We start from the raw sequence: 18,659 nt of genomic DNA on the forward strand, positions 1-18,659 counted from the left end.
AATGATGTTGAAACCTATGATCTTATAGACCTATGATCTTATAGACCTATGATCATGGGGCAACTATGATCTTATAGACAATGATCACTCACCTCTTGATTGGCAACTTCTATTCACTGGATGCAATACTGTAGAAGACCATTACAACATATTTTTACTTGAAGTCAAAAGAGTCATCAAACTATATGTACCAATAACAACTCCAAAACCAGAAAAAAAAAATTACCCATAACAATAAGGAAGTTTCAATCCAAAAAGAAATCACTTTGATGGAAAAACAAATCTGGTCACGTTGCCAACTTCAAAAGCAAATACAAAAATTTATGCCACCAGATAAAGACTGAATGCACCAATTATCACATTAAACAAGAGGAAAACCTTCTATGCACCAATTCCACACACGCTTTCTACAGTTTTCTAAACAACAAACTAAAAGCTCAAGGTCCATCCCACCCCTGAACAGACCTAATAGTAAAGACTTCAATGATGACACAATTAAAGCCAACCTCTTTAACACATTCTTTGGCTCAGTATTTGTAAATAGCAATGGATCATGCCCAGTATTTCTAGTTGAACCACAGACAACTACAATGATCTAATACATATCAATTTTACAGAAGACAATGTTGAAAAAGCACTACACAATCTAAAACCGTCTCTATCTATTGGACCGGATGGACTATGTGCCTACTTCTTAAAAAAGCTATCCACTGCCATAGCCGAACCTCTAAGCATAATCTTTGAAAAATCCTTCAGGACCAGCTCCTTGCCAAACCTATGGTCACTGGCCACGGTCATCCACATCTTCAAAAAGGGAGACGCCAGCCTAGTTGAAAATTACAGACCAATCTCTTTATGCTGCGTCACCTGTAAAGTCATGGAATCAATTATTAACCAATCCATTATCCTCCAGTTAGAGACAAACAACCTACTCGCTAACAAACAATTTGGTTTCAGAAAAAAATTATCCTGTAATCTGCAACTCCTACACTACACAACTTGATCAGGGAAAAGCAATAGACACAATCTACATAGACTTCTGTAAAGCCTTTGATTCAGTGGTACACAGCAAATTACTCCTAAAACTAAAATCTTATGGTATCTCTGGACACCTGCATAACTGGATAGAGGCATTCCTGTCAAACAGACAACAAATGGTCAAAATTGGGAGCATCCTATTAAATTCTGTACCTGTCAACAGTGGTGTCCCCCCAAGGCAGTGTTCTAGGACCAATTCTCTTCATACTCTACATAAATGATCTTTGTGATCATATTAAGAACAACTGTGTTCTCTTCACTGATGATGTAAAACTATTCAACACCACCGACAATACTATCCTTCAAAAAGACCTTGACTATGTATCAGAATGGTCAATCAAATGGCAACTTCAAATCTCAACAAATAAATGCTCTGTCTTACATATTGGCAAAAAAAAATCATAAAATAAAATACAAGCTGATTAGTCAAGACCTTGTTGATGATCCAAACTCTGTCAAGGAGCTTGGAGTACTCATCTCTAATGATCCAAGTGTTAGAGCCCACTGTAACTACATAGCCAAAAAGGCATTAAGAGTTGTTAACCTAATCCTGTGTAACTTTTTCTCTGGTAATATCACACCACTAACTAGAGCAGTGGCCCCCAACCTTTTTTGTGCCATGGCCCGATACTGGCATCACAAAATGATCCGCGGCCCGGTACCGGCATCAGCATGCATGACAAGGCAAGGCGAGCTGAGTGACCGGCCAGCCAGCCGTCCCCTGCTTCTCCCCACCACCTTCAGCTCCTCCTTTGTACCTTTTTTGTGCTTTTTTGTGCTTTCTTAATCTCCTCCGCCATCGGGACGGCTCTTCGTTCAAAGCCGCCCCCCCACCCTGATGAAACTAAGGCACGAGGATTCCTTCAGGACCCAAACGCCGCTTTCCAACCCGAAAAGCTCACCCGGAAGCACTTTCTCATCGAATCAAGATGACAGCGCCCAGCAAACCGGCGGCCCAGTAGAAAATGATCCACGGACCGGTACCGGTCCAGGGACTGGTAGTTGGGGACCCTTGAACTAGAGCATACAAAACATTTGCTAGACTTATACTTGAGTACAACTCATCAGTCTGGAACCCGCTGTCAGTCGGTGCTCCATTCAAAATCCAAGAAAGAAATACTTAGACTCCATGAATTAGAGAAAAGAATTCTTTTACTGAAAAATGAAGTGGTAACACCAGTAGGATTCTGAATCTGAGAAATTAGGCGCGCAAATCACATATACAAAGTGATGGAATTGTTCCCACCCCCCAAAGTTCAAAAGATTCTTCCAATTAAAAGTTCTGAATATGATCATGTGGATATCTTCAGGTGGTGATGAGGCCTCTGTCTGTTGACCTTGGCATATTTTGATAAAGGTTTGCAGCTGCGCAGAGAAAAGAAAGCTAAGCGAGAAATAGAAACCTAAAAGCAGGAATTTATGCTCCCCCCCACTCCTCATTTACACAACACAAGAATGTAACACCTCCAGCTCTCTTCCCAGACAATACCCCCCTCCTCCCCCAGTTACTTATGGCAGCCAAAAGATGCAAAGCAGTAGTAGAAGATCTTGAAGGCTGACACCCGCATTACGTATCTGATATTAATACAATTGAGAAAGTCCAGAAATATTTCACAAGAAGAGTTCACTCCTCTACTTGTTGCAGAATATGTTATGCCACCAGACTTGAAATTCTAGACCTAGAAAACCTAGAACTACGCCACCTTCAGTCCAATCTAAGTATAGTACATAAAATTTTATATTGCAATGTCCTACCTGTCAATGAATACTTCAGCTTCAACCATAACAACACAAGAGCAAACAATAGATACAAACTCAAGGTTAATCGCACCAAACTTGATTGCAGAAAATATGACTTCAGCAATAGGGTGGTCAATGTCTGGAATACTCTACCTGACTCTGTAGTTTCTTCCCCAAACCCCAAAAACTTTAACCTTAGACTGTCTACTATTGAACTCACCCCTTTCCTAAGAGGTGTGTAGGGGGCGTGCATAAGCGCACCAATGTGCCTACCGTCCCTGCCCTATTGTTTCTTTTTATTTTTCTTATATGTATCCATTTCATGTATTCATAACTATGTTTAAACTTATACCTGTTATCTTATAATCACTTGATAAAATAAAATAAATAATAATAAATAAATAAAATACAGGGTGGGACTCACTGTCCCTTCTCAAAGACCTGAGTAAAGAGACAGATGTTTTGGGCTCTTCTGAACAACAGCCATCCAAATTGTGGAGGACACCTATTTCTAATTGGCAGATTGCTGCCAAAGAGAAGATGAAAAAGGTGCTGCCTCCTGCAGCACTCTGCCAGTCAAAACAGGCCTCAGAAATTGATATATCTTCTAATGAGCTGCTATTTAGAAAATGATTTGAAAGATGATATAGACATCTTGCTCTATTGGGGTCTAGTCAGTTTTGACACAACTGTATTTATATCATTATGCTGCTTACCTAAGAGATGGCACACTAGGACACACCATATACCAGAAGAAAACGCACACCAACTGCTACCTCAACACCCAATCCCACCACCACCTAGCACAGATAAACTCCATGGCCAAAACACTACTTGCCAGAACCAAACACCTGGCAGACAAGACACACATAAAGGCTAAACTATGCACCCTGACCAAAGTATTGACAGCCAACGGCTTCCACAGAAGCAAAATCACAGGCCTGATCCACAAAAACACACTGAGACATAATAAAGACCTAGAAGATGAACAGACCTATGGAACAGCTGTCCTGCCCTTCATTAGAGGTACAACAGACAAAATCAGTAAGATACTACACAGGCACTACATCAAGACTGCCTTCAAAACAGACAGAAAAATAGCAGCCATCCTAAGAAACCCCAAAGATAAAATTGACCTGGAAAACCAAGGCATATATGAAGTCCCCTGCACATCATGACCTGCCACATACATTGGACAGACCAACAGAAGAATAAGTACCCACCTGGATAAACACAAAAATGTAGTTAAAAAGCTGGAACACACTTCCTCACTAATCCAACACATGAAAGCCATAGGTTATAGCATCGACTTCAATGGTACCAAAACCCTAGTCATTATAGAAAACCCCAGCTACAAAATCATCAGAGAAGCCATAGAGGTTGAAATATGACCTGAAAACATGAATAGAAGAGATGATTCCACCAGATTGTCAATTATCAGGAAGCCTACACTCACAAACAAAAGAATCTCCACACCACAAGCCAAGCAAACACTTGGGCACAAACAGACCTTCCCCCAATACCTCCAGCCCAAACACAGCCCAGCCCACCAGCCAGATGAAACCTAGCTTCCTAATAAATGATAGCCATCCATTCACGCAAAGCCAAGCCGCTCTAAGAGCCCCCAATACACAAAACACAATGTTGCCAGCCAATCAAGACAAAAAAACGCTATAAAACAGACAGAAGATACTAGAAACACCAACCAAACAGAACACAGCAAACTCCAAGACCAATAAACACAGACCAAGACTCCCAACCAATCAGGATGAAGAAAAAAATATTCTAACAAAGCACGAAGCTAGCACCAAATTTAAAACAGAAACAGCTGCAAAAGCCTGACATACAGATGAACCCAATACAGAAGCCTGAGGATGGCAGATGAGATTCTGCCAAAAGGTCACTATAATAAAAGCACGAATATTAAGACGTGGGAAAATATTAAGATGTGAGAAAATATTAAGATGTGGGAAAAGCACAAATATTAAGACGTGGGAAAATACCCGAAGAAACCTAAGTACCATACATACTTACTTACATACATACATACATACATGTGTTTCCTTATGTTTTCGCAGGTATTTATATGTATGGTATTTGGGTTTCTTCGGGTATTTTCCCACATCTTAATATTTGTGCTTTTATTATAGCGACTGCCAAGCCTGACACACAAAATCAAAAAGAACCCAATACACAAGCCTGAGGATGGCAGATGAGATTCTGCTGAAATGTCGCTATAATAAAAGCACAAATATTAAGATGTGGGAAAATACCCGAAGAAACCTAAATACCATACACACATACATAAATACATATATACATACATACATACATGTGTGTGTATGAGTGTGTGTATATGCATTCTTAGTATGGGTATCACCCTGTTGGCTAAAAAAATATATGTTACATTGCATATAAATGAAATCTTCAAATATATATATTGCTGAACATCTCTTCATATATTTTATTTATTTGCAGGATCCTGCTGATTTGGGATGGGAGCCTTATGTCAAAACATGGCTGCAAGGCATTTCTGAAATAATACCAGAAAATAGTATTGAATATCTTGAAAGTTTATTTCACTCAAGTATAAAGATAGGGTTAACTTTTCTAAATAAACATAAGAAAATGCAAGCATTTCCTGTACATCAGTTGGGGATAGTAATGAACATTTGCAGAATTATCGATTCATTTATTCATGTAATGAAACTAAGTCAAGTATCACAAGATAGTAAGTAAACTTTAAAAAATGTTTATGCCATAATTCTGTACATACTAAGTATCTTGAAATATGTTTGACTTTGAACTCTTAGAATTCTCAGTAATGGTGATGATAACTGGTGAAATGCTTGATGTCCATCCATCTTAGGAGTGTCCTCCAAGCAGGGGAAGAATAAAACAGAGACCATATTTGATAATTTAAATAAGAATAGCTGTCTCATTAGAAAAATCCACTCACCATAATCAATGTTAATGTAAGTTAACATTATTTTTTTTTGTTTTATTCAAAAAAGTTAAAATACAAAACTTCAAAAAATGTTTTTACAAAAACAAAGAAAACAAAACAAACAGGATATTTAATAAGTGCTTTAAAAAGGATACAAACACATATATACGTATTATTAGCCCTACTTGCATACTAATTATATATGTTGCAACAATAGTTTCCCACCCCTTGTGAAATAGGCCCAGAAATTTTTAAACTTATAATTCTATTTGCAAATTATTGGCCTGTCATCTATCTACTATATTAATGACAAAATAGTTAACAGATAGATCATCATCAACAACAACAACAAATAAGATTAAAATTTCAAAACCATCTGCTAACAAATTATTATTCTATCTATCCCGTAGAACGTTCACCACGAGTTCTTATCTATCCCAAATCATTCTGATAGTTAACTCTGATTCATCCTGGATCAAATATCCTTATTTGCTTCTTAATAACATTTTAATAATGTCAATTGTGGTCTGGCTAAATATAATAAATCCATTTTCCAAAATCAATCTATCTTCCCAAAAGAGTCCAGGCAAAAATAAATAAATAAGTTGAACATAATAAATCCATTCCCTAATCTCGTTCACTCTTAGAGGAAACCAATCTATCACTTATCCACTCAGTCAGTTCTAATCTGTAAAATCCATATTTCTTTCAATCTTCCCCACTGAATCTGCCAGTTTCAAACCTTTTGTAAATCTGGTGTAACTGCTGTTACATGCATTTTTGTAGCCATTATTATTTTGTCAAACTTTTTCAAAAAGTTTTCAAAAAACTCTTCAAAGACAGAGATCTAAGACTGTTGAAGTGATATTCCTCAGAGTGAGAAAATAGAGAAGCAGGGAGAATACTTTTTTAAAATTTCAATCCAAAATTAAAAGAAAATTAACAAAAGAAGTTCAAAATTAATAAGCAAATTAATAAAATGCAAAATCTATATAGTTAAAATCTTACATTAATGTAAATCAAGTCAGAACACTTTCACTACTCAAGAACATGCTGTGACTTCCTTATGGAGAAACAAGAATTATTCAAAACAGCAAAATAAATCAAAGGAAAGAGACAAAAAAAAAAAAACACAGATAAAGTCCAGCAGGGGATAAAATAAACCAGCATTCAACAAGCTTGTTAATTTAAAGATAAAAAGCAAACTTCAAAAAGTGTAGTTAAAACCAAAGTAATATTAAAATAAACAATTTGTCAAGAGGAAAAGATGAACGGATGACCTAACTTTCCAGTAGTCCCGCTAGGAACTGCAATCTTCAAGACTGAAATAGCTTTGACAGCAAAATCAGTAGATCATGGGCAGGAGAAAAAAAAATTTCTACCATTCAGCAGTAATCTTGAGCATTAAGGTTTTTAAATGGATGGTTCATATCTCAATCATATTCAATTTCTATAGCATTGTTCAATACAAAATTCCAGAGTAATATTTTTTTCCCAGCAAACAGTGATTATGAGGGGAATCACAAATGTAAATGACACTTAAAGGAAGACCATGAGGAAAAAAGATTGATAACCCCTAGTTAATGGAAGAAGAAGAAGAAATTTTCAGAGCTAACTCTTGATATGTATAGATAATAATAATAAATCATACCGACATAACACATGTTAAAATTTATTCATTAACTTTCTTTAAATATAATTTGGGTGTGAAGGAAGGAGGAATTTCAAGGAGCCCAAGTAGCTAAAGGAAACAGGAAGTTTTCCCTTTGTGAATGTTACTCCAATCACCTTAATACTGAAATCAATTTAATCAACTTGCTCACATTTATACATCCTTGCTTTGGTTAAAGTAATTTGAAGATGGGATTCTATAGGATTTCCAGCAAAAAGCAGGAAATGTTGCTTGTATTTTGTTACTATTCTCTTTATGTTTTATGTTGCCTGTTTCTTTAATATCTAATGCAAAATGTGTTGTGCCAAAAATTGATAAAAACAATCATATGTTAGGGAGTATTTACTAACCGTTTAGTTAACATAATACCAGCTTTTTGCTGGAAATCCTATAGAATCCCATATCCAAGTGACTTTAACCAAGTATGTATGTATGTATGTGTGTGTATATATGTATATGTATATATATATATGTGTGTGTGTGTGTGTGTGTGTGTGTGTATTGCATACAAATAATATTGAAACACTTTATATACTGATGTATCTACAATTCAAGTAGAATTGTAGATACATCTTCAGTAGATGTAGTAGATTAAAATCAAAGTAAAATGTATTCAGTGTAATCAAAATATAAAATCAATTATAGAGGAAAGTATAATTAAATTGTAGAATGTATTAAACTAATGAAAGTATATAATATAATATATTATATATAATATATAATATATATAATATAATATATTATATAATATATAATATATAATTAGAAACATTATATTACAGGTAAGAAAAGACGACAAAGCAGCACAGTGAGTTTTTCAACAATAAACCAGAGGGATTATTCCCAATTTTTACATACATTCAGTTCATTCGGTGGAAGAGTCCCATCAATAATGAAGAAAAGGTAAGTTGAATTATGAGAACATAAGCATTTATTCACATTCCTGCTGAAATAGATTAATGGCTCTTCTAGTTCAGCATGGTGTATAACAGAGGTGGTATTCAGCAGATTCTGACTAGTTCTGGAAAACCAGTAGTGGAAATTTTGAGTAGTTCAGAGAACCGTCAAATACTACCTCTGACTGGCCCCATCACCATCTATTCTCTGCCTCCCAAGTCCCAGCTGATCAGCTGGGTCTTCTTTCAGTGCTCTGCACAGGAGAATGAAGCTGGAAAGCAGGTTAGTGGGGTAGGGAGGGAATGGAGACTTTGCAGTAGCCGTTCCCCAGGAGTGGGGAGGGAATGGGGATTTACAGTATTCTTCCCCTGCCATGCCCACCAAGCCACACCCACCAAGCCATGCCATGCCCACCAAGCCATGCCCACAGAACTAGTAGCAAAAATTTTTGAATCCCACTACTGGTGTATAATAGTGGTCACCTTGCAAATATGGGTTCTCTTCCACATTTGCTATTTAGCATCTGATGTTTAAGGAATACTGCCCATGATATAGAAGACAGTAATCAACCATCAAGACTAGGACCCACTGATCCTTCATGAATTTGCTTAGTTTCCTTTTCAGCTATATAAATCATTGACCAATTTGTTTGCCAATGTTTCAAATCTCTCTGCATCTAGTTTTAATGGCTAACACAATATTCTTATACAATGGAAGAGGGGTACAATGAAAGATGCATGGTTTTTTACATCCTATTATCTTTTACCTTACTTGCCTCCTCACCAAGCTAAAAACTCTAAATCCTTTTTGTGTATATTTGTAATCATTTGAGATTTTTCTTTTTTGTGTGTGCACCCGTTCAGGTTTTATTGTTTTTAAAAAAACATAATGCTACTCAGCTCATTTCCTGCAAAAAAATACAATACCAATTAACTAACCCAAATACCATTAAAATAATGAAAAAATACTAAACTATCATATCAGACCAAATAATAATAACACTAACAATAATTTATTAAACTTGTATGCCATCTGACTCTCAATGACTATGGGTAGCTCATAACAATCTAACAAATTACAATAAAACTGGCAAATTATACAAGATGGCAAGCCAATTCTTTATACCTTAAGTCTAAGGTATTAAGTCTTACAAAAGGATATATACAGTGCCTTTTTTGAGGTTTAACGATTTTACTAATGTGTCTGATGGTGATTTTGTCAATGATTTATTAAACTGGTATGCCATCTGTCTCAGTGGCTGTGGGCAGCTCATAACAATCAAACAAATTACAATGAAATCAGTAAACCACAAAAGATGGCAAGCCAATAAAGTGTGGGATCTCACTCTTCCTCACCAAAAGCCTGTGTAAAAAGCCAATTCATTCATAAATAATAAAATATTCAGGATTTTAAAAAATTAACTTGCAAAAGTACAGTATAAATACAGTATCCTTTTTATGTTTAGCAACAAGTTTGTATTAAGATAACTTCTTTATTCATTCATTTCAGGGGTGGTGAGATATGGTTTTGGGAAAAGGAGCCTAATAAAATGCTCATATTATTGGAGAAAATTTTCATATTTGCATTCACTTGGGCTGTTGGAGGAATTTTAAAACGAGAAGAAGAGCATGAAGGTGAAACTCTCATTGATATAAACACTAGCCAAGATGAACTTGCACATGTAACATCTGAGTTCAATTATCTTGTTCGTGAATTATTTGACAAAAAACCACCTACCAGTAAGTTCTAAATTTCTACTGCTTTTACAATATAGTTACTGTGTATATTCTACTTCCATTAACTGAATAAATATTTATATTAAGTAACAAATTAGTGGAACAGGAAAGGGCCAAAGATATTACATTTCAATGAAGCTGAACTATATAGTTTGGTTTCCAAAATAATGCAGCTGACAAATATATCTACTTATCTATCTTCATGTGTATATACATATGTAAGTAGCATCTATGTAACTGTAGATTTTGAATACAGAAGAGATTCCAATTGAATATGCTAGCTGAGAAAGAGAAGACATGCAGAACAATGGAAAAGTCAGATATTTCACGTAAGAGGACCTGGGATTCAATTTCTTTTTATACAAAGATATTAATAGGGCAGGAGAAAAGCATTGGAAGTTGCTGCTGGTCATCAATGCATAGACTAGTTTGGTTAAATTAGCATTATTGCAATATGAATACACATATGAGAAGCCTATCAATTAGCAACAGAACCATTAATATAAATATAATTAGATTTTTTTTAAAGAAAATTTTTGAAACATGCTTGTAGAGTTTTGAGTTAACTGTTGTGTCATTTCTTTATAGGCTTTTAGCTTAAAAGAATGCTAACTGAGGACACTCCCTTTTGCCTTTCTTCCCAGGCACATAGGCACAACAGACATGCTCTCAGATTCTTCTCCTGCTAGACTATAGCAAGCTAGATGTTAAGCTTTGCCTATGCATTTCTTAAATATCTCCAATTTGTTGTAATATTATATAATTACATTGTATTCTAAAACAGTTTTGTTAATCCTTGCTCAGGTCAGACCAGAAGTGGTATTCAACCAGTTTGCACCTATTCGGGCGAAGCAGTAGCGGTTATTTGGCATGGGTCACCAAACCAGTGGCAACCCCTGGCTGCCCACGCCCCCAACCCGGTCGCCCGGTCGCCCAGTCTCTCACTTGGCCTGCTCGCTCTCCTAGCTTTCCTTACCATGTGGCAGCCATGGTGCAGCTCGGGTGGATGTCCAAGGGCTGCTGCACATGTGCACTGCATGTGCAACTGCTATACATGCAGTGTGCATGTGCAGCAACCCCGGGACATCCACTCACCTGCTGCCCTCCTGGAGCACATTTTCTTCCTTCTCCCCGCAGGCATGCCTCTTTCAGCCCGGCTCAGCCAGCAGGTGGGTGAGTGGATATTCCGGGAGTCCTCGTCCCACTTTCATGAGATACAGCAGCTGCTGCGTGCTTTTTTCGGTGCAGCTGCAGTCTAGCAGCTGCACCGAAAAAAGCACACCCTGTTCTTTTGCTGGGCCCGGCAAGTCCAAGTGGCTGGCGCATAAAACAGGGAGGTGCCAGACTGTTGGAGAAGCGGAGCAAAGCCAGAATCTGTAGCTGCCTTTTTCGCAGCACAGAAATCCTCCCCGAATCGGCTGGCTGGTCGTCTCCTCTGCCATACAGAACAAATAGGCAGAGAAGGAGATGACCAGCCAGTCAATTTGGAGAGGAGCCAGCAGCCGCCCTTTTGGCCAGTTGATCTCCTCCTCCTTGGCCATACAGAACAAACCGGCAGAGAAAGAGAAGACTAGCCAGCCAATTTCTTTCTTTCGTCCCCCTGGACCACCACCACTTGCATCCTCCTCCTCCTGGGAGGAAAGGAAGAAAGGCATGGGCGCAGCAGCCTCCGTCCCTCGCGTCCTCCTCCCCGGGGAAAAGGAAGAAAGGCATGGATGCTGCAAGTATTGCTTTCCCTTTGTGAGTTAAAAGTGGAATGAAAGGGAGTGCGGGCTGACAGAGGGGGTAGGGCTAAATCCAGCCTTGGAGCACTTTTGCAACTTAACAAAAATGCATTTTAAAGCAGGTCCTTTAAACTTCTCTAAGGATTCCCCATGGACACTTGCTGCAAGTATCGCTTTCCCCTTGTGAATTAAAGTGCCTGGAGTGAGAAGGAGTGTGGTCTGACAGAGGGGGTGGGGGAATCCACTCCAGCCTTGGAGAAATTTAAAGGAGCTGCTTCAAAATGCATATCTGTTAAGCTACAAAAGTGCTCCGTGTATGTGTGTGTGTGTGTGTGTGTGTGTGTGTGTGAGAGAGAGAGAGAGAGAAAGGAAGGAAGAGGAAGAGGAAGAGAGAGAAAGAAAAACAGAGACCAAGAAAGAAAGACAGAGAAAGAGTGAGAAAGAAAGAAAAAAATAGGGAGAGAGAGAAAACTCTGTGGTATTATTTTTAATTGTTCCATTATTTATCATGTGTTAATATTTTATACTGTTCCTACAACTAGAGTGATTTTTCTGCCTTTCTTTTGCCCAGGGCTACCACATATTTTTCAGAGTTTACATGCATTCAATGTCAATAGTGCAGAGCATAAATACACATGTGTTTAACAAGAGTTGAAAGGGACTTTGGAGGTCTTCTAGTCCAACCCCCAGCTCAGTCAAGAAAACTGAGGATGCCAAACTCTCAGTAGAAATCCTGGGGAAGGTGTCAGAATAACAGAATAACAGTTAGAAGGGACCTTGGGGTGAACCCTATACCATTTCAGAGAAATGGCTGTCCAGTCTTTTCTTAAAAACTTCCAGTGATTGAGCACCAAGAACTTCTGGAGTCAAGCAGTTCCACTGGTTAATTTTTCTCACTGTCAGGAAGTTTTTCCTTAGTTTTAGGTTGCTTCTCTCTGTTCAGAGAGCAATGGAAATCCATTGCTTCTTGTTTGCATTCTGCTTCTTTGGAAAATACATTGTCCCCCTTTCTTTGTGGCAGCCCCTTAAAAGCCTGTTGCCTATCACACTCTTGGGTAAAGCATGTGAGCCATTTCCTCCTTTCAGTGGTCCATGAAAGTACATCTATAGTATGCAGATAATAAAGTCAAAAAAGGTGAACAACATTTTTACAGAGCTATAGATAAGTTGAGGCTGCGTGACAAGGAATGGCTGGGAGGGGAGGGGCCAGGTGAGACACCCCTTGATGTGAGTGACATTGAGTTGGCCACGCCAACCCAGACACATGACCACCAAGCCACGCCCACCCAGTCACATGACCACCCAGACACATGACCACCAAGCCACGCCCACCAAATAAGCCACGCCCATAGAACCGGTAGTAAAAAAATTGAATCCCACCACTGGGTCAGACTCCTGGTCTCAGGAATGTTCAAATGGACACAGTGAATGTTTCACCTCCAACAACCTGAAAGGGAGGTGTATTTGAGCTTGCTTGAACATAAGTCAGCTGTTAGCAGGATCTTAGATCCAGGTTCACTCCTCCTGCTTTGAATCTACATACATTCAAGCCAGTGCAAAGGAGTGGGTAGGGTGGGGTTATATGACAGAAACATATCTGCTATACACTTATAGTCTAATCCTAACCCTAACACTAACCCATTGGGTTCACAACCTCTGTGATAACAGAAAAAGAAGTGCAAGATCTATTTCACAGACAAAAGCCAGGAAAAGCACCAGGCCCAGACAAGATAATTCCTTCTTGCTTAAAAGTCTGTGCTGACCAATTGGCCTCCATCTTCACCCAAATCTTCAGTAGATCACTAGAGATGTGCTATGTTCCTTCTTGCTTCAAATGCTGTACTATCATCCCAGTGCCAAAGAAGCCCTCCATCAGGGAACTGAATGACTACAGACCAGTTGCTCTAACATCTGTAGTTATGAAAACTTTTGAAAGGCTAGTGCTGTCCCTCCTGAAAACCATCACAGATCCACTGTTAGATCCCTTGCAATTTGCAAATAAATCGAGCAAATAGATCAACAGATAATGCTGTTAATATGGCTCTGCACCACAATCTACAACACTTCGAATCTCCAAAAACTATGCAAGGGTCCTCTTTGTAGACTTTAGTTCAGCATTCAATACCATCATTTCAGACATTCTACTAACTAAACCAAATCAGCCAGCAGTACCTGTACACCCTTGTAAGTGGATCATAAGCTTCCTCATAGACAGAAAGCAGCAGGTGAAGCTAGGCAGAATCACACCTGATACCTGTACAATTAACACAGCCTCCCCCCCACACACTTCTCTTCTCCCTATATACCAATGACTGCCTCTCAAATGATCCATCTGTTAAAATACTGAAGTTTGCAGATGATACAACAGTGATTGGTTTCATTCGAGACCACAACAAATCCGCATACAGACAGGAGGTTGTACAACTTGCCTCATGGTGTGACCAGAACAATCTGGAACTGAACACACTCAAAACCATTGAAGTGATGGTAGACTTTAGGATAAACCCTTCCATGCTACCACCTCTTACAATACTAGACAATACAGTATCAACAGTAGAGACCTTCAAATTTCTAGGTTCTATCATATCTCAAGTCCTAAATTGAACACCTAACATCAAAAACGTCATCAAAAAAGCACAACAAAGAATGTTCTTTCTACGCCAACTCAGAAAGCTCAAACTACCCAAGGAGCTGCTGATACAGTTCTATAGAGGAATTATTGGGTCTATCATCTGCACCTCCGTAACTGTCTGGTTTGGTTCTTCAACCCAACAAGACAAACATAAACTTCAGAGAATAATTAGGACTGCAGAAAAAACAATTGCTACCAACCTGCCTTCCATCGAGGACCTGTATACTGCACGAGTCACAAAGACGGCTGTGGAAATATTTACAGACTGCTCACATCCTGGACATAAATTGTTTCAACTCCTACCCTCAAAATGATGCTATAGAGCACTGCACACCAGAACAAATAGACACAAGAACATTTTTTCCCCGAACACCATCACTCTGCTAAACAAATAATTCCCTCAACACAACTATTTACTAAGTCTGCATTACTATTAATCTTCCCATCCTTCTTTTCACCCATCTCCTCCCACTTATGACTGTATGACTGTAACTTTGTTGCTTGTATTCTTATGATTTTTATTGACTGTTTCCTAATATGATTTGGTTGCTTATTGTATCCTATGACTATTATTAAGTGTTGTACCTTATGATTCTTGACTCTTGACAAATGTATCTTTTCTTTTTATGTATACTGAGAGCATATCAACCAAGACAAATTCCTTGTGAGTCCAATCACCCTTAGCCAATAAAGAATTCTATCTATCTAACTATCTATCTATCTTTATAGAAAATATGCCCTATTCACCCATTAATTTTACATTATTTATGTAATAAAACATGGCTCACTTTTTGAACTTTCAGATATCCAGATGCCACCTGGAGATAAAACTGTTTTTGATTATTTTGTGGATTTACAAACAGGAGAATTTGAACCATGGGGACATTTAGTTCCCAGCACTCAATTTCTTATCCAGAAAGGTGAGTATAGTTGTAGTTGCTTCATGTTATTAAATTATTTTGAAAGTCCTGGAAAACATTTAATAAGTTTAGGGTTTAGAAACACATATTTCTGAAAGATGCATTCAGTGTTTGGGAGGAGAACAATGTTAATTTATTCAGAGATAAATTCAATCCTAGATGCTGAAGCCTAACTCTAGAAATTAAAGCATAATACTGTATGGTTGAGAATAGATACCTAGACATACAAGTACATTTTGAACCACTAAGAGCTGAAAATGTCATTGTCATTACTTCTAAAAAGAACCAATGATGCATGTCTTTTTTGTTCATAGACAACCATTATCACTTCAACAAACATAAGTTCCTCACAAAGCTCGGTATTACCTAACTAGTAAATTTTACCAGGATTTATATAATTTCTCCATCCGCTTCTATTTATCTGTATTTTCAATCATCTCTGCCCATCCTTTTTCCTGCCTATTCAGTGACTTGAAGGTTAAAAGGCAATATTAAAATACATTTTTTTTCTGGTAATCTTGAATGTCATAGCCTAATTGATCTTTGGAACCCCTCATCTATCTATTTTTTTCATCTGGCCATGATTTACAATATTTTACTTTTTAAATATATTTTAAAATAATTATTGTAATCTTTTAAACTTCAGAGACATCAGATATTTCCGATTCTGATAATAACATGTTAGAAAATCAAGAAAAGAAAATAGAGGCCTCTGCATTTATTCCCAATATTGATACTATTCGCCACAGCTTCCTAGCAAGTCTTCTTTTATTGTCAAAACATCCAGTACTGATTATAGGTAAGTTCATATTTAAACATTGAAAAACAAAATAGACTGTCTTCTGCAAATACTTGCAATTAATTGTTGGATTACTCTTGTATAATATTTTCATTCTATTATTTGAAAGCCCAGTCATAAAGATAACTATAAAACTCTTGTGCAAGTAAGTTAAAATGCCCATACTGGTTTACTGAACTTTTAAAATAAATCTAAGAACTGTAAAACATAGAATTTTGCATTATCTGAGAATAGTTGGAATGTAATTGTTATTTTCAACACGTGGAAAGTTAAGATTGCAAAAAAACACAACCCCACTTCTAGCTTATAACATAGTTATGAGGCATTTAATCCAGTCACTTTAAATTCCTTTTATTTACAAACTATTCTTATACCTTTTAGATTTCTTGGGAAACTTTCCTTCTCCCAGTAAGTGACAGGGGCTTGAATTACTCTTCTTGGACCAATTGATAGTGTCAAGAGAATTGTTATATAATTCTCATGCAGAACATAGTTATCAGGTTATCAGATGATTTAGGAAGATAGAATTCTTGTTTTAAAATGTAAGTATACAATGTATTATGGAAAAATCAACACAAGATGAACCAATAACTAGCCTTGGTTGAAATCTGACTGATAATAATAATTTTAATTTTTAGCTTTAATTTAGAACAGTTTAATTATTTAAAATATAATTTCATTATATTAAAACACTTTATTATTATTAGTTTTAATATTTATTTGTTTGTCAAGCATGTACAACATAACAAGTATAAGTATGAACATAAACAAGAACAAAGGGAGTAAATACAGATAAAGGGGGACAGTAAGACAGGGATGGTAGGCACGCTGTTGCACTTATGCATTCCTCCTTACAAACCTCTTAGGAATGGGGTGAGGTGCAGAGTAGACAGTTTGAGGTTGAAGCTGTGAAGGGCTGAGGCTGTAACAATGGAGTCAGGTAGGGAGTTCCAGGCATTGACCACTCTGTTGCTGAAGTCGAATTTTCTGCAATTGAGTTTGGAGCGGTTTACCTTGAGTTTGTATCGGTTGTTTGCCTGTGTATTATTGTGATTGAGGCTGAAGAAGTTGTTGACAAGTAAGACGTTTTACAGACAATTTTGTGTATTATGCTTAGATCGCACTGCAGGTGGCACAGTTCTAGATTGTCCAGGCCCAAAATTTTGAGCCTAGAGGCATAGGGAATTCTATTGTGAGTGGAGGAGTGGAGTGCTTTTCTTGAGAAATACCTCTAAAGTGAACCCGCTCAATTGTGTTAATGTCCAATGTACAGTGTGGGTTCCAGGTGAATGAGCTGTATTTGACAATTGGTCTGGCAAAGGCTTTGTATGCCCTAGTTAACAATTCAGTGTTGCTGGAGAAGAAGCTTCGCAAAATAAGGTTAACAACTCTTAAAGCCTTCTTGGCAATGCTGTTACAGTGAGCTCTGGTCTTAGAACATTTGAGATAAGTACTCCTAGGTCCTTGACAGAGTGAGGGTCATCTACAAGATATTGTAATAACTTTATTTAATTAAAGGGTACTTTGCATAAAGTTTACTTGCCATAATGAGCAAACTAATAATCCAAGTTGCTGGATCAATTTGCTTACTTTGGGGCCTATAATAGCATGTCCCTAGTCTTCCATTATCTACATTACTCAATCTTTGGGGCAAAATGGCTGTGTATACTTTAAATATTTCAGGAAGTATCAGAACACTACTTGTTTCTCCCTTTTTCAACTTCCTCTTTAGGTTTGTTTTTTTTTCAATGGAGGTGACAAGGGTTAAACATTCTCTGTTGATATCTAAAGTTCTAGCATGACCTGCTTTTAAATACTGCCATGTATTGTTCTTCCCAAACTAGATGAGAAATAATACTATCTAATCTCCATCAGATTAAACATTCTACTATTTAATAATATGCCAGAAAGTCCTTACACTGGGTACATGATTCCCAGCATTAAGCTTAGTTATATCTTACATTGGGTTTTCACTTTTTTTAAAAAAAAGATCATTTGTACTGATCCCTCATCATATTTAGATGATTGGAAGATTATGCCATTTTGCTTTTTCTAGACATTTCTTCAATGTATCCTGCATAATCCTCAGAGATGATAGGATGAGTGTAACAATAAATTGGTTTGAGGATGGGACTAGAAGACTTCCAAGATTTCTTCCAACTTTGTTACTCTGTTACTTGGTTAAGATAGTTTCTAAATTAAAGAAACTTTATAGAATAATATGAGGATGTTCGAACTAAAATTGTGATTGTCTGCATGGCATACTGATCAAAATTTGCCAGAAGTATCATTTGTCTCCTTATTGTTATCAGGGAATGCTACATAAGGCACAGGTGGAAATATTGGCAATCTTATATCTTTTCTATTTTATTAACAAATATTATTTAAAAAAAACTTGATTGACCAAAGTCTAATGAATGGTGGAAATTAACTTCTATAGACCTATCTAGGGGCAAACATGGCAGGTGATAGGTGTAAGAACTTTATATATAAGAAGAATAAATGATAAAGTATATGAATTAAATTAAATAAATTAAGATTATGTATGCTGCTT

General features: G+C 37.2%; 1 protein-coding gene across 1 annotated transcript in view; it reads left to right on the plus strand.

The window, feature by feature from the left end:
• DNAH14 (dynein axonemal heavy chain 14) overlaps nt 1-18,659 on the plus strand; it is a 244,663-nt gene that overhangs the window by 108,697 nt on the left and 117,307 nt on the right. The window contains 5 exon segments of the mRNA XM_087929036.1: nt 5,257-5,509; nt 8,180-8,300; nt 9,804-10,033; nt 15,190-15,306; nt 15,953-16,105. Of these exon segments, the coding sequence (XP_087785162.1) occupies nt 5,257-5,509; nt 8,180-8,300; nt 9,804-10,033; nt 15,190-15,306; nt 15,953-16,105 (874 nt within the window).

The sequence above is a fragment of the Pseudonaja textilis genome, chromosome 1 (assembly GCF_049901715.1).
Source record: "Pseudonaja textilis isolate UNSWEBS1 chromosome 1, rPseTex1.2, whole genome shotgun sequence".
NCBI classification, from domain to species: Eukaryota; Metazoa; Chordata; class Lepidosauria; order Squamata; family Elapidae; genus Pseudonaja; species Pseudonaja textilis.